This window comes from Pristis pectinata, chromosome 14, assembly GCF_009764475.1.
Source record: "Pristis pectinata isolate sPriPec2 chromosome 14, sPriPec2.1.pri, whole genome shotgun sequence".
Taxonomy (NCBI): Eukaryota; Metazoa; Chordata; class Chondrichthyes; order Rhinopristiformes; family Pristidae; genus Pristis; species Pristis pectinata.
In genome coordinates, this window is record NC_067418.1 from 31,290,015 (window position 1) to 31,315,056 (window position 25,042).

The 25,042-nt window shown below is 41.5% G+C and overlaps 1 protein-coding gene across 8 annotated transcripts in view; it reads right to left on the reverse strand.

The window, feature by feature from the left end:
• plekha7b (pleckstrin homology domain containing, family A member 7b) overlaps nucleotides 1-25,042 on the reverse strand; it is a 349,242-nt gene that overhangs the window by 12,035 nt on the left and 312,165 nt on the right. For all 8 annotated transcript variants that reach the window (XM_052029063.1, XM_052029064.1, XM_052029062.1 and 5 more), the window contains 4 exons: nucleotides 24,766-24,957; nucleotides 22,986-23,094; nucleotides 21,499-21,590; nucleotides 16,908-17,105 (listed from right to left, as the gene is read on the reverse strand). In XM_052029063.1, coding sequence (XP_051885023.1) covers nucleotides 16,908-17,105; nucleotides 21,499-21,590; nucleotides 22,986-23,094; nucleotides 24,766-24,957 — 591 coding nt within the window. The remainder of the gene's footprint in view (nucleotides 1-16,907; nucleotides 17,106-21,498; nucleotides 21,591-22,985; nucleotides 23,095-24,765; nucleotides 24,958-25,042) is intronic.

A 25,042-nucleotide genomic window follows, 5' to 3' on the forward strand; every position in this document is an offset into this window, starting at 1 on the left:
AACAAGAAGGGAATATTTTTCTCAAGGTAAATGTCTGTCGGGTAAAATGGGAAAGGACCATTTCTTGTTGAGAAGAAGAACAGTTGGTCTATAAACACAACCCATGGGCAGCCAAGAACTGTGTAAGGATCCAAATAGTCACTCACTGACTTCTTGGCAAATAAGGAAGTTTTAAGTAAATTGGTTAAGGAAGGTCGAGACCCTTTGTGTGCCTCTGGTAACACAACATAGAAATGGCCATTAAAGTAGATAGCTGACATCTAACTCTTGGAGAACCTTCAAATCAACTTCATGGGTTCCACACCTAATAGTAGAGGAAAGACTTATTGTCCATTAATCATGGATGAATTTACATGATGGGTAGTAGTGTTCCCAACATGGGAATACTCAGCCCCAGCTGTAGCAAGAGTCAATACTCATCTCTGGAATTTGTCTCCGATTCATGTTTGGATCAGGGCTGCAATGAAGTCTACAGCCAAGTGGTCCTGGCGAAACCCAGACTGAGTAATGGTTGGTAGATATTGGTATTTAATGGCACCGATGGCATTCTCCATCATTTTGTTGGCAACTGAGAACACACTTATTGGGCAGTAATGATCCGGATTGGATTTGCTCTGCACAGCAAGAAATCAGGTATTTCTTCATCATTTGTTATCAATGCTTGGTTACATAAAAATTCACTAATTATGACTGAAAATTTGACTGAAAATATAGGGCAGGCACAGTAGTGCAGCAGTTAGCGTAACACTATTACAGCACCAGCGACCCAGCTTCAATTCCAGCCAGTGTGTGTAAGGAGTTTGTACGTTCTCCCCATGCCTGTGTAGGTTTCCTCTGGGTGCTCTGGTTTCCTCCCACATTCCAAAGGTGTGTGGGTTAGGAAGTTGTGGGCATGCTATGTTGGTGCCAGAAGTGTGGCGACACTTGCGGGCTGCCCCCACAACACTCTACGCAAAAGATGCATTTCACTGTGTGTTTCAATGTACATGTGACTAATAAAGATATCTTATACAATTTCCATTTAATTTTGGTGTTATCGATAAAAGATGATCATTGGCCTAATTGGTACTGGTTGTAACTGATTGTGGCTGGAAGAGATCTCTCTATTCTTGCTTTCTGTTATAGCACCATTTTGCTCCTCAAGGGATCTCATAGAATTGAAGCACGGCACAGATGGTATATACAGTTCTATGACTGCACCTCACCTTGACCAAGCTACAATGAACACATTTGTGTCATATATCAATGATCTGGATGTGCGTATAGGAGGTCAGAATAGCAAGTTTGCAGGTGATACAAAAGTTGGTGTTCTGGATAGCAGGGAAGATTGTCTAAGCCGACAACATGTTATAGATCAATTAGATGTTGGGTGCAACAATGGCAGATGGAATTTAATTCTGACGTGTGAGATGATGCATTCTGGGGAGTCCAATAGAGGATACGACATATACAGTAATGGTAGGAATGCCAAGGGATGTTGCTGAACAGAGGGACCTTGGGATTCAAGTCTATAGTTCCTTGAAAGTGGCAGCACAGGCAAATAGAGAGGTAAAGAAGGCATATTACATAGAATATAAAAGTTGGAATGTTTTTTTGCAAATTTACAAAACACTGGTTAAATCGTACTTGAGTCATCCTGCTGTTTGCCACAGGGAAAGTAGTGCCATGGTCCTTCTCAATGACCGCAGTTGGATTTCTCCTTTCTTGAAGATGGTCATGAATACAGCACCTCCCCTTCTTAGATATGGGAGACGGTTGCAAATTTTTGGGTGGAGTTCCTCCTTTAAAACTTTAGTCACTCTTGGGCTTAGTTCTCTGGTGAAGTAGGGTGTTGGTTATGTCAAGACTGTGTTCCAAGTATTATGTCTGTTGGAGATAGCTTTCTAAAAATCCCTCCTTGCCAATCATACCTTCACAGAGGATTCATCTTTTCACACCTGGTATTCATTCCTGAGGGGTTTGTCTCTCTCTGGGATGCAAACCAATCGTGCTTTTTTTTAAAAAAGTTTATGTAGAAATACTCCTTGATCACACCTGTAGATTTCAGTGTTGGGGTGAATATGCTAACAATATACTACTAAAACAAAGGAATAAAGGTGGCAAAGCACAGCCTTCAACAGCTTTAGCATAAACCATGTACAAACTTTGGAAAGCTTTAGAATGCAAGGTAGAAAAAGAATTATTTTCACTATTGAAAGATGGAACACAAATCAATTAGAACAGACAAAAGGGCAAGTTGTTATTTTGGATGTGCACATACCAATGACTTTTCAAGATTTTTTTTTGTAATGATTAAGAATAAGAAAGAAAAATTGCAGAATTAGTAAAGCGAGAAAAAACAAGGAACTTCTGAGCTGAAATGAGTGATTTTAGCCACAGCAAGTGTTTAAGTTGTTGTTATAATAACAAACTAATGGTGGAACTTGGTATGAAATGGTATTTCCGTAAAAATCTAACTTTAGCACAAGCCCAATTGGACATTAAACAACTTTTGGAAAACTGATAGCTGGCAGAAACTTAGTAAAATAAATACCTTTAAAAACAACACAAATGCTAGAAAAAAACTCCCAGGAACATTTGGTCAAATTCCTTTCTACGAGTTGGAAATCAAGCATTTTTTTTAGGATTTATGCAATTCAGTTTGTTAGTGAAATGTTTCTCATTCACTATTATCCAAACCAGCTGTATCCTCCATGTTGGGAATGGATGGACAATGACTCAAGTCAAATCTGCCCAGGCAAAGAACTTGAAGAGATGCACTCAAGGAAAATCAACTTAGAAAAGAAGATTCTCAGTTACAAAGAGAGACTGAAGGATTGGTAGCCTCCAAAGCATCAAGGTCAGACACAGTATTTCTCTCCAGTGAGAGCTTGCTTCAATCTTCAAACAGCACTTGAACAGTCAGCTTTGAAATTCTACTTTCAAACTGGAAACTATTTTAACTGCTATTTTATTAGTACATTCCCTTATCTCAGAATATGAATAGTATGAAGCATAAGAGACAGAATGATTGGCAGGATATTTCTGGTATTGGGTGGAGCAGTAGGTTCAAAGAATGGCTTTCCTCATTTGATTGAGAATTCTACCTTGCAAAAAAATTGATGACAAATTGCTACCACTTCCTACCCTCACAGATGCAGCAGATAGTGAGAGGCACAACTGAAATTTTAAGCCATCAGCGGACACAGAATGCTACTGTTTATAACTCAGTGGATTCAACTTTTTGATGGTACTAGTGCTTAGTTCAGTCCAAATTCCCCAATCCTGCTGTACGTTCACAACTTTTAGACAGGCCCTCAAAATCAAGGGTGACTTGCTTCTACTCTGGTTTTGTGGGTTCTGAGGTGGCAGTTCCCAGGAGTCAGTGAAGTTGCATTTCTTCAAGGAAACTTTAAGCACATACTTGAATCTTTTTCTTCCTCCACCTCCTCCCACGACAGAGCTCAGAATAGAGTGCTTTTTTCAGGTGCTGGGCATTGGGCAGTCCAACGACATGGTCTGCCCAAAGTAGCCAGCTGAAGGTAACTAGGCCTCAATGCTAGGGACATTGGCCTGGGACAACATATTGACATTCGTTCACTTATCTTTCCAGTGAAGTTGGAGTGTTTTGCAGAAATAGCATTGGTGGTATTTTTCTATTTCCTTGAGACATCTGCTGCGGTAGCCCGGGTCTTAGAAACATGTAGAACAGCAGGGATCACAGCTGCTGAGTAGACGTGAGATCTGTGCCAGGTCTGAGGTCTTGATCTTCAAACATCCTTTTCTTCCAGTGAGCAAAGGTTATGCTGGCACACTGGAGGTGGTGGTGAATTTCGTGATCCATGTCTGCCTTCACCTTGAGGTGGTTTCTGAGGTATTGGCAGCAGCCCATTTTTTTCACTTTCTTGTCAGGAACCTTTACTGTCAGAGGGGAGGTGTGGTCCAACAGGAGCAGACTGGTGAAGGATTATGGTCTGGCAGGCGTTGAGTGCAAGGTCCATCCTCTCTTATACTTTGGTGAATTATTCAATGATATGTTGGAGCTTGGCTACAGCGCAAGCGTAATCACAATCTGCAAACTGCAGCTCGACTACTGAGGTTTGTGTGCTCTTTTGTCTTGGATTGTAGCTTGAACAGTTTCCTACAGGATGGGAAGTTAAATGGAGGTGAAGTGCAACACGACATTGAGAAAAATTGAGAGAAGTTTTGGGGTACTGACATAGCCTTATTTGACACTGGTCTTTGCTGAGAATGGTTCTATCGTAAATCCCTTGGTTACTATTGTGGCTAGCACATTTTATGGAATAGATGTGAAATAGGGACTATTTTCTCTGGGTAGCCAAATTTGAGCAGGTTATACTACACACCCTCCCTTGCCAGGTACAGCAGTGGAGGCCAGATCATTGGAGGTGTTTAAGGAAGAGATAGATAGATATCTAAATAGTCGGGGTATCAAGGGATATGGGGATAAGGCCGGAAATTGGGGTTAGAATAGTGTGGGTTTTTTTTGCGCCCCCCCCCACCAATTTCTCATTTCTTTTTCTTTTTTCCCTTTTCTTTGGAGCAGACTCGATGGGCTGAATGGCCTACTTCTGCTCCCTTGTCTTGTGATCCCGACTGATGAAGTTAAAGTCTCCAAGCGAGGTCAAAGGCACCCGTGCAGAGGGGCGGTGCTTAAATGTCTTAGAAACTTCCCTTCCTGTGGGCACTGATTGCCTCTCTGTCCCTGATGAGGTCACCCTTGGCCCTTACCACACTGAGACTAAAGGTGTTTGGATAGTAGAACGCATCACATGAAAAACCCACACATCATGGCTCTCTCCATCCACCATCTGTTCTTTTGGTCATGGATTTTCAACTGGGCATTTGACATCAAATGCTTGTAGAGCCTCTTCTTTTTCCTTGAGGAAGCGTGGCATTCCTGGTCCAAGAATGTCTTATGTTTGCATGTGATTAGCCTGTCAATTTCCTTGTCATTCTCATTAAACCAATCTCAGTTCTTCTCGGTAGAGAAGCCAAGGTGTTCTTCACAGATGTTGATTACAGTGAACTTCAGGGTAGCTATTGAGCTGTGGCCCTGGGAGTTGACAGGTTGTGTGTGAAGTACTGAGGAGATTTGCTTTTGTGGTGTCCTTCAGAGCTTCATAACTGTTCATAATCTACACTGTTTGAGCTGGCTGTTGGTGCAAGTCAATTTCAATTACACAGATTCCATTAAATAGCCTGCAATAACTATTTCTTTAGATAGGGAAATGTTTATCAGGATAAAAATTAAATTTCTAAGCTTCCAAATTCCTTAGCTAAAACTCATCTCCTCCTTCTTTAGGAATGTTCCTTAAAATGTCTCTAATTCAGCAAGCTTCCAATCATCCATCCTAATATCATCCTCTTAAAGATTGTGTCTATTTTCTCTCCCTCTGGTGCTCCTGTGAAACACCTTTTGATCACTTACTATGATAGAGGCAACATATAAATTCAAGGTGTAAATGGTTATTAAGATGAAATTCTTGTTCATCTTCTTCCAGCACTACTTGCAAGCATAGGGTTTTCCTTGCCTCCCCAGTGAAAAACAGTTGGTCAAAGTACCCTGATAAAGTGTTTCAGATGCCAAGAGTTGTAATCTACTTCACATAATCTATTTAAATGATCCCAAAACCAGCATATCTTAAGCTTAAACAGTGTAAGACCAGAAATGCTGATTGCTGACATGAAATGCAAGTGTTTTGCAACTGTAAGGCAAAATTATTCACAATCTTCAGCTTTGCAAAGTAATATTGAGGAATTGCATTTATGGTGGTCTGTGTAGTGACAAAATCACAGTACTGATTATTCAAGTACATACATCATACAGAAGATCCTTCAATTCACAGCAATTCCCTGGATTTTTGTTATCAGCCTCTCCAGCACCAGCATGTAATTTGCATTGAAATTGATGTATTCCGCAATGGAAATACATTCAATCAAATCCTTCCCCTTCTGGTTTGGCTTTTATGGTTTTATATACCAGGGTTGGCACAATTTGCCATCACTACTTTACGCTTCTGAGTAAAGAATATTGAACACTGAGCCCGTCCTGTTTCATAATTATAGTCTAATGGACTGTTGTTCTTTCCTACATCTTTGGCACTTTGCAGTCTCATATTGTAACTGGGACCTAATTTTCCCTATACTTTGTTTCCTCTTACAATCCTCAGACTATTAAGTTCCAAGTTTCTTCTCAGGTAGTTTCTCAGCTTTTATTTAAAACATATAACTCAAGCCTGATGATCTTTTGTATCAGAACTTCCATTTACGTTTCTCAATTTTAAAAATCCAGAGAACATATTTTCCCTAAAACATCGAAAACTTTATGAGAAAAGGCACAATGAGCTGGAATATAATTGTCCTAACTTCAGAGCTGAGCACCAGGACACGAAATTCCTGATGGTGGGTATCTGTTTTAACTAACTGACTCATCTTGAAACAGCTTTCTGTTTATATTAAAAATCTTCAACATACCTGAAGAGTCAACTTTGAATATTGACTTCTTTTATATTTCAAACATACCACAGTGTTATACCAATCTTAACTTCATTAAACTAATCCACTTTTCTTTTTAACAGGCTGATGTGTGATGTATCAACAGTCTTTATATAGCTGTGATATTTAGAAAGATTGTTCTGAATAATCATATCACAAGGAGAAGAAATAATCCTTCCAGCTCTGGAATAAATATTAAAATAATATTAAATTAAAATAGCTCAGTGGGTGGCAACAGTACAATGACCCAGAATTTACTAAAATTGATGAATAAAATGCAGACCTGACCATACCCATTTAAGTTCTATGACCTTTGCACCAGGAGAGATTCTAATGAAGTGGTGACTAGCACAGGGTCTCGCGGTTTTAACAGGACCAGTAAACTCACACCAGACTGAAGTCCTACAGTAATGTGCTGAGTCTGAACAAGGTACTCTAGAATGATGAATGTCAAAAATCAGACATTGGAAGAAAAACGTGAAACAAAGATTACATTGAGATATAAACAGAGATAATTAAATAGTTGAAAAGATGATTTTTTAAAATCTCAATGGTGAAATTCTTAAGTGACAGCACACTTCAATTCTGAGGTGTAAGAGGTTGCTTGGCAGTAATTAAGATATCATGCTATTCAACGGATACACAGTTAAAGTTCATGCGTTCTGTGGCAAGTCTATCATTCACAATGTTAGTATGGGAACCTTAATCTATTCAAGGCACTGTAGGGTGTGTTTACGTGCGTGTGTTTGGGGGTGGGGGTAGACAGCAATGTGCTGCTTTCTGGGCAGTCTGCAGATAAGTACTACCTCTCAGGTAGCGACGTCTGCAAACATACTCACCTGCTGTTGCCCACAGACAGTGGTGTTAACCGCACTTCAATTTTTATTCTGGACAACATTCATAATTGGAAAATATCAGTGAAAGTGTGTAAACATTTACTTATGGTTCAATTTGTGCATTTAAATAATCAAAAAGAATGTTTTAATCAAATGACAATTTTTGCTTCAAAGCAACAAATGCACTTTTGTGTAGTGGGTGAATCTGCATGCAGTTTCAGGTTCTGGGCAATAAATGTCACCTTGCAACAACCTAGGCTGATCTTACCCAGCAACAAAATACTACTGAAGGTAGGCAAGTTTTTGAAAATTTGCAAATGAAAAAATATTTTGTACGACTCCCCAAACAGCTTTCCACTTCAATGCTCTCAAGAATCCCTTATCAAACTATATACTCCTGTCAGTCTGCGAAGTTGAGGAATTACAGCAGTGAGATTAGACTGGAGAAGCTGCATTGTCCTCCTTAGAACAAAGGCTGAGGAGATTATGACTGGTTTAGATGAGTTAAGTAAAAAGCTGTTCCCATCAGTGGATGGTTCAAGGGTCGGAGGTAGAGAATTAAAAATTTGGGTAAAGATAAGAAAGGCTGCGAGAACATCTTTTTAAAAGTGCAGAGTAGGTATGACCTGGAATTAATCGCCTTGAAAGAAACCAAATCAGTCACTGCTTCCAGAAAGGAAGTGGAGACACACTTGACAGAGGAAGTTTTGTAGAGCTATAGGGAACATAGGTCAATGGGAATGTGCTGCCAGGTTGCTCGCATTGACCAGATGAACCGAATGGCCTCCTCATCTATCATAACAATTCTATGACTATGGAGGCAATAAACAGCTCATCTGCCACTTTCTTATTTGTCAGCTTTCTCTGGAATATCCTTAGAGTGGTTTGCTGCTTTGTGCCCTGCTCAAATACCTAGGTTCTCTCATCACATACTGTATATGTGGCGCTACTTTGAAGAGCAAGTGAGTTTTCCCAATAATTATCCTTGTCAAGCTACTGCTTTTAGGAGCATGCTATGAATGTATTTGGTTGTCATATTTTATAGAACATTATTCTTCAAGAAATTGTCCAGAAATGCATTGGACAATTTTGAGGACATAAAAGGCAATATACGTATAAATGCAAGTCTTTCTAATCAGTCGATGCTGCAGTATTTAAGCACCACACTCCTTCAAATTATGCACCATGGCCTTTATAATCAGCCCTCCAGCACTGAATGAATGGGCAATCTTCCTACTTTGCCCATTCTCCACATGCACGCAAACTGCATCTTGAGGAACCTTACCTGGACTCAACTGAATGATGTCGACAGACAGACTACAAATTGTGCTTTCAGGATACCGTAATTAACAGCTAAACCACAGAACAATCATGGCAAGTTACTGGCTGTCAAGGTCACCAAAACACTCAACATTCATGCTTCAGAAATTCAATATAATCTGCCACAGGGGTCATGTGTAAAATCCTTCAATCTATAGTGTTCCTGATTGCAGCTTATTGATGTGCTTTTGATGGAGTTGGCAGCATTATCTATTGCTCCATGGACAAGTAGCAACAGCTGTTTAAAGAGAACCACATTTTTCAAATAACAGGATTTCACAAATTCAAGGTGCCATTGATTTCACTCTTATGGCTCTACACGATTCTAGATGGAGTAACTGTGCTAATTTATCTCATGAACCATTATTCCATCAGGATGCAGGGTGTTTATGACTAGCTACATAGGACTGTGAAGATGAATGCACATTTTTCAGGTAGCTACCCTGATACCTTCAGTTTAAGGAAATCAACTATGACTCATTATTACCTCGTAACGAAAAGCTGGACAGAGGCAAAAGCCAACCCAAGTAAGGACAATCCACAGCAGTCAATACACCTCTTCAAGGAGGAAGAAAAATGTCATGACCCATGATGAGAACAAAAGTCTCCTCGATCACAAAGCAGGCATCTTAAACGAAGTTTAGATGCATAGACAAATCAGGAAGATACTGCAATATAGCCTAGAAAAACGGAGCCTTGTTATATTAGTCTGCAGGTTTCTCGAATAAAAGGAACAGCATGAGCTGCAGTAAAGATTAGCTGAGGCCAGATAATGCAGCTGGTAAACCTTTCCCAGGGTAGAATTGAGCAAACACTCTCTTACAAGGCCTGTCTGAAGATTGCTTTTCATTATCACTACATCTTCACCCGCTCAACAAATGTGTATGCATTAGTAATGCTTCACATCGTCCCCACCAAAGATAATTCACTTCCTGAATTGTACCCAGTACTGCTGCCAGAACACAGTGGGCTCAGAGTTGAAGCTCAGTAAATGAAAGCAAAACTTCAAGGGTGTGGAAATCTGAATAGAAAATAAATGTTCTGAAAACATTCAGTAAGTCAGGTAGGTTCTAGAGACAGAAATAGCCTGAAGGGAAGGAGGTTGGATAATTAATCAAAATTACACAATTACCTATTTACTTACCCAGAGCACCTTTAAAATTACATGCTGATAATTCCCATCATCAGAATGGAAATACACACTGATCGTTTACTCTCAGTCTTAGAAGTTGGTGTGTTACAACTTACTACATCTGTTAAGGTACTACATGCAAGAGCCAATTATATCCTACATTCACCGTTGTGAAAAATCTCCCTCTTATATGAATGATCAATATAAATGTAATTAATATCAAGCTACCAATCTAGAAACATCTGTATCAGCCTCCAAATCTGTTCACATATACCTCTTAACTTTATCTGTGTAAATAGGGGAGGAGGTTGGTATCAGTTTGGTTCAAGATCAGTTTGGTCAAGACAATACAACTCAATGCACTGCTATTCCATATAACGTGAACAATCTATTATGAGATCTAGAGAAATAAAGGACTCCAGATGCTGGAATCTAGATGAAAAACACTATGACGCTGGGGGAACTCAGCAGGCCAGGCAGCATCCATGGAGAAAAGCAGATGGTCAACGTTTCAAGTCAGGGCCCTTCTTCAGGACTGAAGACAGGAAAAGGGGAAGCCCAATATATAGGAGGGAAAAATAGAGCAGTGATAGGGGGACAAAAGAGGGGAGGCGGGGTGGGCACAAGGTGGTGACAGGTAGATGCAGGTAAGAGATAGTGATAGGCAGGTGCGGGGGAGGAGGGGAGAGCAGATCCACCGGGGGATGGGTCAAAGGTAAGGAGAGAGAGATAAAAGGTAAAAAAAGGCTAGGAAAGGGAGGAAGAGAAGAAGCATGGTGGGGGGGTTGTGTGGAAGGGGGTGGGGATTACCTAAAGTGGGAGAATTCAATGTTCATGTTCCAAGACGGAAAATGAGGTGCCGTTCCTCCAGTTTGCGCTTGGCATTCCCCTGAAAGTGGAGGCGGCCAAGGACTGTCATATCAGGTATAGTGTGGAAGGGGGAGTTGAAGTGACTGGCAACAGGGAGATGCAGATTACAGATAGAGCGCAGGTATTCGGCGAAATGGTCCCCTAGTCTGCGTTTGGCCTCACCAATGTAGAGGAGGCCACACTTGGAGCACTGAATGCAGTAGATGATGTTAAGGGAGGTGCAGGTGAATCTCTGTCTCACCTGAAAGGACTATTTGGGTCCCTGGATGGACGTGATGGAGATGGTGTAGGGGCAGGTGCTGCACCTTTGGTGGGGGCAGTGGAAAGTTCCTGAGGTGGGACCAGGATGCGGGATGGGGGAGTGAACTAGGGAGTCGCAGAGAGAGCGGTCCCTGCGAAAGGCAGAAAGGGGTGAGGAGGGGAAGGTAATGCTTGGTGGTGGGGTCCCGTTGATGGCAGAAGTGGCAGAGAATGATGTGTTGGATACGTAGGCTGATGGGATGAAATGTGAGGACAAGGGGACCCTATCTCTGTTGGGTCTGGGAGGGATGGGGTGAGAGCGGAGGTGCAGGACATGGCAGAGATATGGGTGCAAGCTCTCTCGACCAGTTGGGGGGGAAGCCTCGGTTAGAAAAGAAGTTGAACATCTTGGATGTCCTGGAGTGGAAAACCTCATCATGGGAGCAGATGTGGTGGAGGCAGAGAAATTGAGAAAGAGGGACAGTGTCCTTGCAAGAGACAGGGTGGGAGGAGCTGTAATCAAGATAGCTGTGGACATCAGTGGGTTTGTTGAAGATTTATACACATGAATGATAGAGAGATGGGGGGCTATGTGGGAAGGGAGGGAGAGGGAGGGAGAGGCAGGGAGAGGCAGGGAGAGGCAGGGAGAGGCAGGGAGAGGCAGGGAGAGGCAGGGAGAGGCAGGGAGAGGCAGGGAGAGGCAGGGAGAGGCAGGGAGAGGCAGGGAGAGGCAGGGAGAGGGAGGGAGAGGCAGGGAGAGGGAGGGAGAGGGAGGGAGAGGGAGGGAGAGGGAGGGAGAGGGAGGGAGAGGGAGGGAGAGGGAGGGAGAGGGAGGGAGAGGGAGGGAGAGGGAGGGAGAGGGAGGGAGAGGGAGGGAGAGGGAGGGAGAGGGAGGGAGAGGGAGGGAGAGGGAGGGAGAGGGAGGGAGAGGGAGGGAGAGGGAGGGAGAGGGAGGGAGAGGGAGGGAGAGGGAGGGAGAGGGAGGGAGAGGGAGGGAGAGGGAGGGAGAGGGAGGGAGAGGGAGGGAGAGGGAGGGAGAGGGAGGGAGAGGGAGGGAGAGGGAGGGAGAGGGAGGGAGAGGGAGGGAGAGGGAGGGAGAGGGAGGGAGAGGGAGGGAGAGGGAGGGAGAGGGAGGGAGAGGGAGGGAGAGGGAGGGAGAGGGAGGGAGAGGGAGGGAGAGGGAGGGAGAGGGAGAGAGAGGGAGAGAGAGGGAGAGAGAGGGAGAGAGAGGGAGAGAGAGGGAGAGAGAGGGAGAGAGAGAGGGAGAGAGAGAGGGAGAGAGGGAGGGAGAGAGGGAGAGAGGGAGAGAGGGAGAGAGGGAGAGAGGGAGAGAGGGAGAGAGGGAGAGAGGGAGAGAGGGAGAGAGGGAGAGAGGGAGAGAGGGAGAGAGGGAGAGAGGGAGAGAGGGAGAGAGGGAGAGAGGGAGAGATGGAGAGATGGAGAGATGGAGAGATGGAGAGATGGAGAGATGGAGAGATAGAGAGAGAGAGAGAGAGATAGAGAGAGATAGACAACATTGTGGGCCGAAGGGCCTGTACTGTGCTGTAGTGTTCTATGTTCTATGTCAGTGGATAAGGAATCTCCTGAGATGGAGACAGAAAGATCGAGGAAGGAGAGAGATAGTCCAAGTGAATTGGAAAGCTGGGTGAAAATTTGTGGCGAAATTTATGAAACTGTTGAATTCCGCACGGGTACAAGAGGTGGCACCAATGCAGTCATCGATATAGCGGAGAAAGGGTTGAGGAATGGGGCCGGAGCAGGCTTGGAACAGTGACTGTTCAACATAGCCAACGAAGAGGCAGGCATAGCTGGGGCCCATACAAGTGCCCATAGCTACACCCTTAGTCTGTAGAAAGTGAGAGGAATCGAAAGTGAAGTTGCTTAGGGTGAGGACAAGTTCAGCCAGGCGGAGGAGTGTGCTAGTGGAAGGGGACTGGTTCTGTCTCTGGTCAAGAAAGAAGCAACATCCATGGTGAAGATGAGGTTGTGCATACCGGAGAATTTAAAGATATGGAAGAGTTGGAGAGTGTGTGATGTGTCATGAATGTAGATGAGAAGGGATTGGACTGGGGGTGGGGGGTGCGGGTGGGACAGGGTAGTGTCCGGGTATGAGGATACAAGCTCCATGGGGCATGGGGCAAGAGCATGCGGAGACAATAGGTCTGCAGGGGTAGTCCTTCTTTGTCGGCTGGTTTGATGACAATGTCAGGGCTGGTACGGAGAAAGTGGAGATCAGAGTGTTCAGAAGGGGTAAGGTTGGAGTAGGTGAGGGGGGCAGAAAAGTCAACACACCTGATGTCACACCGACAGCTGGCAATGAATAAATCCAGGGGTGGTAACAGGCCCGATGGGGGGAGCCCAGGTGGAAGAAGAGAGCTGGAGGCAGGAGAACAGGTCATTAGAAGGGGGAGAGGACTCCTTACCAAAGGAGGCGGTACGGAGTTGGAGGCGGTGGAAAAAGAGCTCGGCATCGTGCCGGCACATGATTTGTTGAGGTGGGGGCGTAGAGGTATGAAGATGAGGCCTTTGCTGAGATCAGACCGCTCAGCTTCAGAGAGGGGGAGGTCATGGGGGATGGTAAAGACCCAGCTCCAGGGTTAGAGTTGGGGCTAGAGGAGGAAGGAAAGGGGGTAGAGGGGCTGGGCTGGTGAGAGGAAAGGGGTGAGAGAGGTTGGGAGTGGCAAAGGGGTGAAGAGGGAGATGTAGGATAGGAGGTGGATGCAGGGGATGTTTTCTCTCTCTCCTTATCTTTGACCCATCCCCCATGGATCTGCTCTCCCCTCTTCCCCCGCACCTGCCTATCACTATCTCTTACCTGCATTTACATGTCACCACCTTGTGCCCACCCCGCCTCCCCTCTTTTATCCACCCATCACTGCTCTGCTTTTCCCTCCTATATATTGGGCTTCTCCTTTTCCTATCTTCAGTCCTGAAGAAGGGTCTTGACCAAAACATTGACCGCCTGCTTTTCTCCACCGAGGCTGCCTGGCCTGCTGAGTTCCTCCAGCATCATCGTGTTTTTCATCTATTGTGAGACCTCCTGGATGAAAATTGATGTAGAAAGTAAACTAGGGAGAAGCGTAAGCCATTACTCCACCAGTGCAAGATCTTTGTTACAAAGTAGTAAGGCTTCCATTGGCTTAAATAGTTTGAACAAAGTGTCTCTAATTTACTCTTCTCAACTTTAAAATTTTATACCCTAGAATACTTATGTAACTAAAGTGATAATTTCAAGAGCCAGACAAGGAAATACCATGTGCCTAAAGTCACATTTTGTAGAGATGGGCAACTCAAATCATTACCCACAGCATCCAAAGACTTATTTCAAACAGAAAAATTGACAGACATTCACATTGCCTGATGATGTTCTTCAAAAATAGTGGCAAATGTTTTTGCAATTACCAAATTACAAACAAAATATGTCTGAAATTTTGATTCTCTGAATATCTGATGTCCAAAATGCTCAACACGAAAAATAACAACTAAAAGCATTTTTATACATCTGGTTAGACGGTTGCCATAAATTCCATTTTGGCAATATGAAACAAATGGTTCAACCACTCTTTGTTCCTGAATAAATAATGCACAAGCACCAAATGTGACATGTCAGGAAGAGGGGAAAAATAAAGCAGAGAAATCTTATCACTTCATTTCAAAGTCACATATTCTATCATACAGGCAGAGAGGAAAGACAAGATTTAGTTTTCTGATCAATTAACCCACAAGATGATCTTATCCATTCCCAGAATATTAGATAAAATGCAACTTTTTTATTCTAAGATTCCTTGTTTTTTATTTTGCAGCAAAACACTAATCAATGAATAGTTTGTACACAGAACCAGGCCTCAATGTGATGGGGTTAATCATCAGTACACAGAAATATAATGAAAAGGATTAGTCAAAATGAAAAAGAAATTCCATCAGAGAGTAACGTCTTAACAGCTTTATTTGATTTTTTTCATATATCAAACTACATTTAACTTGCGAGTGTATGGTTAAATATAAAATGTCATCTACATTTCACAACCATGTTGTTTGCTGTTAGCCACCATAAAATCCAATTATAAATTGCACCTTAATTTTATAGTGGCTGTTTTGGTTAATAGCACAAGTCTTTTAAAAAGAACTGGCACAGGCACACAGTCCACGTCTATGTTTAAACAATGAGCTGCCAATGATGATGCAATTTATACATGGGAATTTACAGTATACAGTTTTGTTCTGGATGTCCTGACAGTTATTTCACAAATGAACATTCATTTTAACACAAATGCTGGTAATCCAGAAAATGTTCATACAAAATCTGTTAAAAGTGCAGAGAATAGGCTTACCATGTTTAGAGCACTTCTGTAAATATAACCTAAAATAATAAAATTGTTTTAAAGTTCAATTTCAAAGAGATTATATGTATCTATTAAAATATTTCTTGACTCCGCTGGATGTTAGATTTTAATTGGTTATTTCTGGAACTCTGGCAGTGACCTTTGTAACAAATATCTACATGCAAAAATCTGGATATTAAAGCAGGCAGCCAATATTCAATTGTGTAAGCTGGTAGTATTGACTTCCGGATGCCAATTCTAAATATAATTTAGTTTATTTTGGGGAGAAAAAACAAAACTGACCAATTGCAACAAAGCCACAGCATCCAGTGTTCCCAACTCAGTACAATTCTGAAAGGTTACAAGTCTGGAAGCAGTGAAGGATTGATCATGTGGGCACTCGATTTCAATGTGGCCACTAGCCACAGTTCTTCTTGCCTGTCAGAACACAGAGGAATGCAATAAATTGGTACTAAAGTCACTGCCATTTAGCTGTCTGATTTAAGGTGAGTTGAAGTGATTTAATACTTTAAACATTAGGTTCATAAGACAAGACAAAGACAGAGGATTTGAAATAAGCTATAAATACTGTATGACCAAAATTGCACATTGCATTGCCGTACAGAAACACAGTGAGGCCTGGTGATACATAAAAAGCAAGGGATCCTGTTAGATGTTACAGGCAAGTAAGTGAAGCTCATAATGAAAGCAAGAGAAATTGGTGATAGATTGCCAACAGTTGGGTAACTTGTGCATTGATTCAGATATAAAGGATTTACAGAATAACATCGAAAGCTATAGTTCAGAATACAATTGGTAGGTCTATTGAAGCTTCTAATGCAGCACTCGGGGTTAATTGCACATAGGTAGTCATGGAGAGGGATCACCATTTGCCTACAATATTTCTTTCCTAGGAAAGAAAAACCTTAATTCTACTGGTTCTAGCATTGTTGCTTACCACGCTTGCACAATCAGTACCAGAATACAGCCTTCTCAGCAACTTCAGCTGAAAATGCAAATAAATCAACAGCAGGGAACCTGACCATCAATTATTACAGGTCTGCATCCATTCACAACCAAGATTATTTAAGGTACTTCAAAAAAAAATGAAGAATCAATAAAGCATTTTACTTGAAACCTTCAGGACAACAATACTTAACAACAATAAACACATTTCCTAATTCAATTTAAATAGATTTTGTTTTACAAGTATAATATTACATTTTTGGCATTTTCAAGTTCTAAAAATGGTTCTCAAAAATAATTTCATTTTCCCATTTCATAAAAAAGTGGTACTAGTCATAAAACTGCTGGATGGATTTGGAAAGGCTCAAGCTGCTCTATACATGAGGTTAAATATGTGGGTTATGCTGAAAGGACGTTCTAAGAACATGACAGCTTTTCTCCAGTGAATTATTTTCCAAATCCAAATCCTTCCAATAACTCTCAAGCTCTGCTCAAACCACACAATACTCATACCACCTTACCTGCAGTTACACCAAAATATCTTCCCAATATTTGAAAGCTGATGAAAATATTTAACTCTCAATTGATTAATCTGTTAAAATTACTTCTGTTTAAATGTATGAATAGAAAATTAATTTCATCAGCCTAATTATTTAAAAAGAATCTTCTGAAATACATATCCTCTATTTTATATATTACATTCCTTAACTACTACCAACGTACTGAGCCAACATCAGCAGAAAATGGCCTGGATGTAGTTCGGGATGAACTTGAGTGCCGTTCTCCAAGACTCAATGTTCTCTTGCGCTCACGGACCAAAGCCTTCTGATGTCTCTTCATGCGTTCCAATTGCTCTTCTGCACTCATTCTACCTCTTTGGTGTTCTCCGTAGAGACGCTCCAAGGCACTCTTTGGTCTTTCCTGCAGCCATGGCAGATGGAAAAGTGGATGAGAATTTTTTTTTATATATATTAATAAATCATGTACAAAAACAAGAGTTTCATAAAACTTCATGTAACTTTATTCAAAAAACTTATACTTCTATATAAAAAAAAAAGCCTTTATTGCTGAAGCTGCAGAATTGCCTAAAATGAGTTGCTGAATCTTTCTGCCAGAATTTCATTTGGAGTGGTAGCAGAGTGATAAAGTTAGTCTTAGCTAGCCAAAGGCTGGACTGATGACTCAAAGATACAAATTCAACATGCCCAACATGAAGGCTATTTACCAAACTATCCTTGTTGCACTATGTCGCACTCTGACAATGAAGGTTCATTGAGACCCTGGAAAACAAGGACCGTATCCCATATCTCAGTCATTACACTTAAATTCAGTTAATTAAATAAAATCTAGTAGTTAAACAAAAATAGTATCAGTAATATTGACCATGAAACTGCAAGAACCTAGCTGGCTCACAAATGTACTTTGGGAAGGTTATCAGTGACCCTTAGCTACTCCAGTGAAATTGCTGCCCCAGAATACACCGTCAATGATGACATGTAGCTCAGATTGCAAGCCAACCCTTCAAAAGATTTTTCGCTAACACTGCAGACTGGTGTACCAAATATACTATCTGAGAAACAGCTTTTGAAGTACAGTTCTATGGCCAGAAAAGAATTAGGGGGGGGACTAGCATATAAAAAAAGGCTTTTACACTTTTGAGAAACAACTTGATCATAGTCTTCACAAGTCTGAAAGACCCACAAAACATGGAGACACAAGAGACTGCAGATGCTGGAAATCTGGAGCAACACACAAAGGTGGAGGAACTCAGAGGGTCAGGTGGCAACTATGGAGGGAAACTGACAGTCCACGTTTTGGGTCAAGAAAAACATGGGTGCATGTAGATCTTACGAACTATAAAAACACAAAGGAAACAAGTACCAAACTGCATAAGACAACTGAACTAAGATTGAAGCTGGGATGTGTAGTCAGAACCCAGCTGCAATGTTGCGCCTCACCTGAAACAAACTGCCCTTCGGTGTGGAGCTGGTCTTCAGAATGAGTGGGAAATTGTTCATGGGAGACTACATTCTGGAACTAAGTTCACCCAAATGTCAGTGGTTGAGCAGTATGAGACAATTCTTGCATTTGCAGAGAGAACAAGCTCTGAAATATAGTTGACTTGTTCACTGAAGTATATGAGAGGATGGGCCTTACATTCAACACGCCCCACGCAAAGGCCATCTACCAAACTATCCTTATTGCACTCTGAAAGTAAAGGTTCATTACGAGACCTTGGAAAACGAGGACCGCTTCCCATATCTCAGGAGCCTCCTCTCAGTGAAGGCAGATATTGATGCAGAAATTCACCATTGCCTTTAATGCACCAGCACAGCTTTTGTTTGATTGACAAAAAATGTACTTGAAGATCAAGACCCCAGAGTGGCACAAACGCAAGGCCGACCAGGCAGTGGTTGTCCCTGCCATCCTATGCTTCTGAGACCCAAACTACCTACAGCAAACATCTCAAGGTACTGGAAAAATACTTGTTCAACATACCTCTGTAAAATCCTCCAAATTTACCATTGTCAACATCCTTTCCCAGACCGGCATCCCCAGTATCGAGACCCTATTTTCTGAGTCTGCTATTCACATACCCAACTCCAGACTCCCAACTCACACATCTCATATCAAGCTCTTTCATGCTAGAAGATTACCACGAAGACAGAGGAAAAGCTTATGCTCAGAGTTTCCTTGAAGAAATACAGCATCCCCATTGACTCCTGGAACCTCTGAAGCAAGACCACTCAAAGTGGAGAAGGAACGTTCAGATCGTATTGAGAATCTTGAGACCATATATCAGGAGCACACAGAGGTCCTGCAGAAGTGGCAGCGGGAGTACATCACCTGACAAAGTACCCACCCACCTTGTAAACTCCTTCCTGTCTCATCTGTGGAAGAGTTTGCAATACCCACACTGACCCCATCAGTCACCTCAGAACTCTCAAATTCAGAATGGAAGCAAATCACCTTGCTTTAAACAGCAGTCAACTGAATCTGTTTCAGAATATTATTGGAGATATTGTTCTACTAGTGTGGATCATTGTGACACAGATGAGGCACTCAATGAAAATATAAAAATCAGAATCAAGCTGGAACAATTGCCCCCATGTTCCTCTTTGTAATAATGCCAGATTAAGTAGGCATCAGTGAAGATTCAGGCTGAAGTATCAGGTTGTGTTTGAAGATGGAGGAGAGATCACGATAATGATTAACCTAGACCCGTTGACTGCAATGCAGGCAGCATGCTGATATTGCGACATCTGCTCTGCATAATGATTTCTATATTCTGCTGGTGTAAAAATTGCTGCTGTTTGGTTTCATGCATCAGTCAGTGGTTTAACATCACAACTTCTTAACACCAGCTGAGGTCAGCCTGCACTGCCTGAAGGAAACCCATGTCACAAAATGCAGGTGCAGTGTAGCTGGAACAGGTGATGGCAGTCATGCAAAATGTGAATCTAACCTGGGAAAGTAGACAATAGAAAATCAAGGTACAGGGCAGGCTTCAAATTGGTCAGGTGGTATAGTGAAGTGTTTGAAACAGGTGGATAGAGATAACTTGTATGCATGAAATTTTGCAAACACATAATTCAGTATCAGCAGACTAGTCCAGAGATCCTGGCTGCTAAATGATTGGTTCAAAAGTCTCACAAGCATCATTTTCAGTGAACGCACCATAAATATATATTGTTCTAACTGACAGACAAGCCTGAGACATGTAACAACTCAACTTGTTCCCATTCCTTACCTATCAACAATCCTTCAAGTCCTGTGTCAAACATACACAGACTTCACCTCACCTTTATGTACCAGGAATTTGTCACACTCAGTCTCTCAGCTTCCATTCCCTACCAGTCATTCAATATACAAACATCAGCAAGTTCCATGAAACTCTGTTGCACCTCCTCCTTTCTTGCAGGAGGAAATGATGCAATTTATCTGTCTGCAGATATATACCTATTACTAATCAATGGCAGACCTGAAAACATTGAAGTTAACTTGCATCTAATCTCATATCCCACTTTCTCATCCTGCAATCATTTCTGAATTACAAGCTGCAGATAATTTAAGCATGCAGCTCATAGCATTTCTATTCCCTGAAAAAAAAATCACTCTCGTGGCTATGTACTTTCAGATACTCAAGTAGTATGAACTAGCTATGCAGCTGGAAATAGCAAGATAATAATGAAGGTGCATCATCATTTAATTTCACACTTCTTGCCACCTGCTCAGATAAAGACAAGTAATTTAGAGACAGTATAAAAAGCTGGATCTGCACTTGATGAGATCCCAAGCATAGAGCTAGGGCACAGCTGGTCAAGGAGGCACATGGGTTGCACAATAAAAGCCTCAGAAGAGGACCTTCACGAGCCACCCTAAAGATAGTGGGTAATGGGAATGTTCAACAAAATACTAAGTGCATTTCATAACAACTCAGGCAGAAGCCAAAGAACAGCACATTCCTTCTTCAATATATGGGAAATACATAGCCCAAGGATAAAAGAAAACAATCTACATTAAGTTCTCTGTCAAGAAATGCATAACCCAAAAATACATGGACTAATTTGAACTTTTATATCATAACTTGTTTTCATTAATCTAAAAGGGAAAGAGAAATAATCCTAGAATGTTTAAGAGGATCAGAATCTGAATTCAAAGAGGAATAAAATGTAGTTTTCTTCCCTCAAAAGTCCTGAGCTCATCTGCATAAGGAAACCACACTGACTTCATTTTTCTTAAATTCTTGCTTATACTGGCAATTAAGTGCCAAAGCAACAATGTAAACCACAGCAAATATAGCTATATATCTATTTGATTATACTTAACAAAGTCTTCAATTTGGAATGATTTCCTCAAATGTATAGGAACAATTTTTTTTGAAAAGCAAGGACAATAAGGGGATCTCATTAGCAACTGGTTATGCTGTTTTACAACAGATTGGACATGTCCTCAGAACTGTTTTCAATGGTTATATTTAATTCATTAGTCCTAATACATTGCAGGAGAATCTACCACAGCCCAAATTAGGATACAATGTATTTGTTCAATCTGTCTTGTGAAATTACAATCACCAGTTGAATTTTTCCTGGAATCCACAAAATCTCACCCCATTGTTTAAGTAACTCAAAATATTTTTGCTTCACTCACCCCAAGTTTAACACAAAACTGCACTGCTGAGTGCTTTTCATAGCTCAACTAAATATCATGAGACTTAGCATTCATAATGTCACCCCTTATTTATATCCAGCTTATTGTGCAAGAAAGAATTGCAAAAAAAATTTAAAAAGCAACAGATTATAAACAGTTTTACCTTAGAGCTGGTTTCATCTTTTTTCCGCCGAAGCGTGACATAAGAGGCTATGGTTGATGACTGTTGCAGCCCTGAATTAGATGATGACACCCCTGAAAACATCATAAATAAAATTAGGTTTTCTGAAAATTACATTTTCAGGAAAAAGGGAATATATACCAAGTAGCAGTAGTACCAAAATGCAGTGGAAATTTGGTAGTGCAGATTTAATGGCTGAGGACTGCAGAATTACCTGCCAGTCTCATAAATTAGCTGAAACTAGCTGGGCTAATGGAGAGGACACTACAATTAGTAACTCCCAAGCCAGTCAAACTGTACATTGCCAAGGGTTACCAGTCCTGATTAAGTGAACATCTTTTGGATACAGGATTGTGTGGATATCAAAGACTGTGTTCAACTATGATGTCATAGAGTTGTATAGCATAGAAGTGGGCCCTTCAGCCCAACTCGTCCATGTCTGTCTTCAAAAGTCAGACAGCCTGCATTCAAAGCTTTCATAAGTAAACAATAAACATATGGGCAGGCTGGGCATTGACAAGTTCTACTTGTGGGACCAAATGTCAATAAGACAGTCCAGAGATTTACAAGGGTACAGAAATTCAAGGGATAGATTAGAGCAAGAAAAAAATAGCAGAGCAATGAATGTGTGTACAAGTCCATAATTCCAGTGTCAGGAAAATGCCAAATCTGTGCAGGCTGTATCATAATAAACTTGAACTGAAATAGCTACCAGAAATACGTAGCTTTAAATTATTGCTAATACATTAAAAATTGTGTGTATAATAAACATTTCCCATAAGTATCCCACTTAACTCCCCTCATATTTTAGCTATCTGTTCAGATGTAACATTTTGACTCATGTTAGCAAGACCACGTGGAGTTGATTGCTACTCCTGTTGAATTATTTCCCATCCTACTGGTCTCTGAGAATTGACAGCCCACTTCTTCCATTGCAACTCTGAACCTAGGTACTGGAAACTACAAGCTGTTTTTTATTTTCTCTTTTGCCTTCTGGAAAGTTGATAATCTATGCTGTGAATTTCACCATGATATGAATGTAGATGCCAACCTGTTGAGTATTCTAACTCCACAAGAACAACTGTTCACGTCTTTGGCAATACCTCTTCTCCAGTAATTCTACTGATTACAGCAAAGATAACCAGCTGTGCAACAGAAAACAATTAAATCTCAGGTTTGATCTCAGTTTTTTCTAAGATTGGCTAGTCTCAGCTAAGTCGATAAGTTACATGTAGCGAGGAGGGGAAAATGTTCATACCTGGGCATCTGACACAGTTAGAATTAGATTTGGCAGTAATTACTTTCACTGTGGTTCACAGAGTTTAGACTCATAATTGAAGAAAGAATTAGACATTGAAAGCACACACTGAACCACACCAGCACAAGAAATCAAAGTGTTAAGGAGTGGTGAGACACCAACAATACGAGGAAACGGGTCTCTTTGTCATTCTGCTAGCACCCTAACCTACCTCTACCAGGCAAATTACTGTCAAGTCTCAAGGCTCCAGCTGTGGTCACATTGAAGCCACTTCCTACTGATACAAGTTCAGGATCACTCATGTATGAACGTAGCTCTGCCTGAAACAAATGCAAGAAATAACAATTAAGATCAAACTCATCATAAATCAATAGGCAATTAATAGATGATACACAGATTCTTCTGCATTACCTGCAGTGTCATTTGATCACCTTGTACCACTCACTGGTCAGATCACATTAAGTATTCCATGTATTTCTACCCACTAAATTCATTACTATTGTTAAAAATTTGATTAGGAAAGGAAATAGTTTGGGATTTTATCTTGAAAAGCAATTATCCAACAGTTCTTCTATGAACTGTAAAATAGAAAATAGACTAGGAAAATATGATTTTGAAATATTATTTTAAAATTAAGTTACAGCAAGTTGACAATGATTCATACCAGTGAAATCTTGATAAGTACCAAGAAATTACTTCAACTGAGAGCAGAAAGGTGATAAGCCTGAATGATCCAAGCAATTAACAGCCGTTATAGGATTATGGAGTATCCCTCTGAGTGGCTGACTTTAGAAGAGCCACAGGAACTTGCTTCTCTTTGTTCTGTATAAAACTGTACCTTGTTCAGACAAGGTAGGTTTGATTTTGTCCTATAGCAAGGTTTGAAAATTCTGCCTTATACAAGTATTGAGTAAAAAATAATTAACGTAGAATCATAAAAATTTAACCCATGCGAGTCAAAAAGATCTATTTAGGATAATCCTACTTTCCAGATTAGTCTGTGGCCCTTCAAATTACAGTAGTTTAAATGCTCATTTGCCTACTTTAGGCCACACCTGCACTATCCTTTAGTCAAAACATACTTCCTCAGCTCTTTTTAATCTTTCTCAAATATACTCGCTGCCGGGCACAGTGGCATGCGCCTGTTACCCGGCTGCTTGGAGGCTGAGGCTGCAGGGTTGCTTGAGGTCAGGAGTTCTGGGCTGCTGCGGACTATGCCAATAGGGCATCCGCATAAAGTTCAGTATCTATATGGTGCTTCCAGGGGAACTTGGAACCACCAGGTGTGATGAAGAGGGGTGAACCGGCCCAGGTCGGAAACAGAGCAGGACAAAGCCCCCGTGCTGATCTGTAATGGGATCGTGCCTGTGAATAGACGCTGCAGTGCAACCTGCCCAATATAGTGGGACGCAGTCTTTGGGCAGCATGGTAGCGTAGCGGTTAGCATAATGCTATTACAGCGCCAGCGACCCAGGTTCAATTCCCGCCGCTGTCTGTAAGGAGTTTGTACATTCTCTCTGTGCAGGGTTTCCTCCGGGTGCTCTGGTTTCCTCCCACATTCCAAAGACGTACAGGTTAGGACCTGTAGGCATGCTATGTTGGCGCTGGAAGAGTGGCGACACATATGGGCTGCCCCCAGCACATTCTCAGTAACGCAAAAAGATGCATTTCACTGTGTGTTTCTATGTACATGTGATTAATAAATAAATATCTTATCTTAGTTACTGGTAAGTGAAGTAGGTTCCCTGTGTGCCATTCATTTAAGCGTCTCATCAATTAAACTGTCCCTCAGCCTCCTTTGCTCTAAAGAAAGTAACACCAGCCTAGCCAATCTCTTCTCATAACTAACATTCACCAGACCTGGCAACTGCCTTCTCTAGTACTCAGACTGGTTTGGTGTATTACATAAAATATTCAGTTTATCTTCACTAAATGCATATCCATCATACCATTTTTCTGGTATTGATAAAATACTTTCCTCCATTGCTTACTTTGTAATCTCCATTCACATAATGGCCATACTCCCGGTCTCTCTTCCTCTCATCTGATTGCCGTTTCAGTCCCCGAACTGATGTGTGTCTGATGACTGTAGCATCTTTTGGAAGAGGTGGTACAGCTGGTGGCTGGTCATCAGGACTATACATCTGGGGGAGAGGTGGTCGAGGAGGAACTTGATCCTCTAACTACATGAATTTTAATTAGATTAAAAATTTGAGACATTAAGTACAAGACAATGGAAAGAACACTGTTGTGGTACTGCCAAATCTC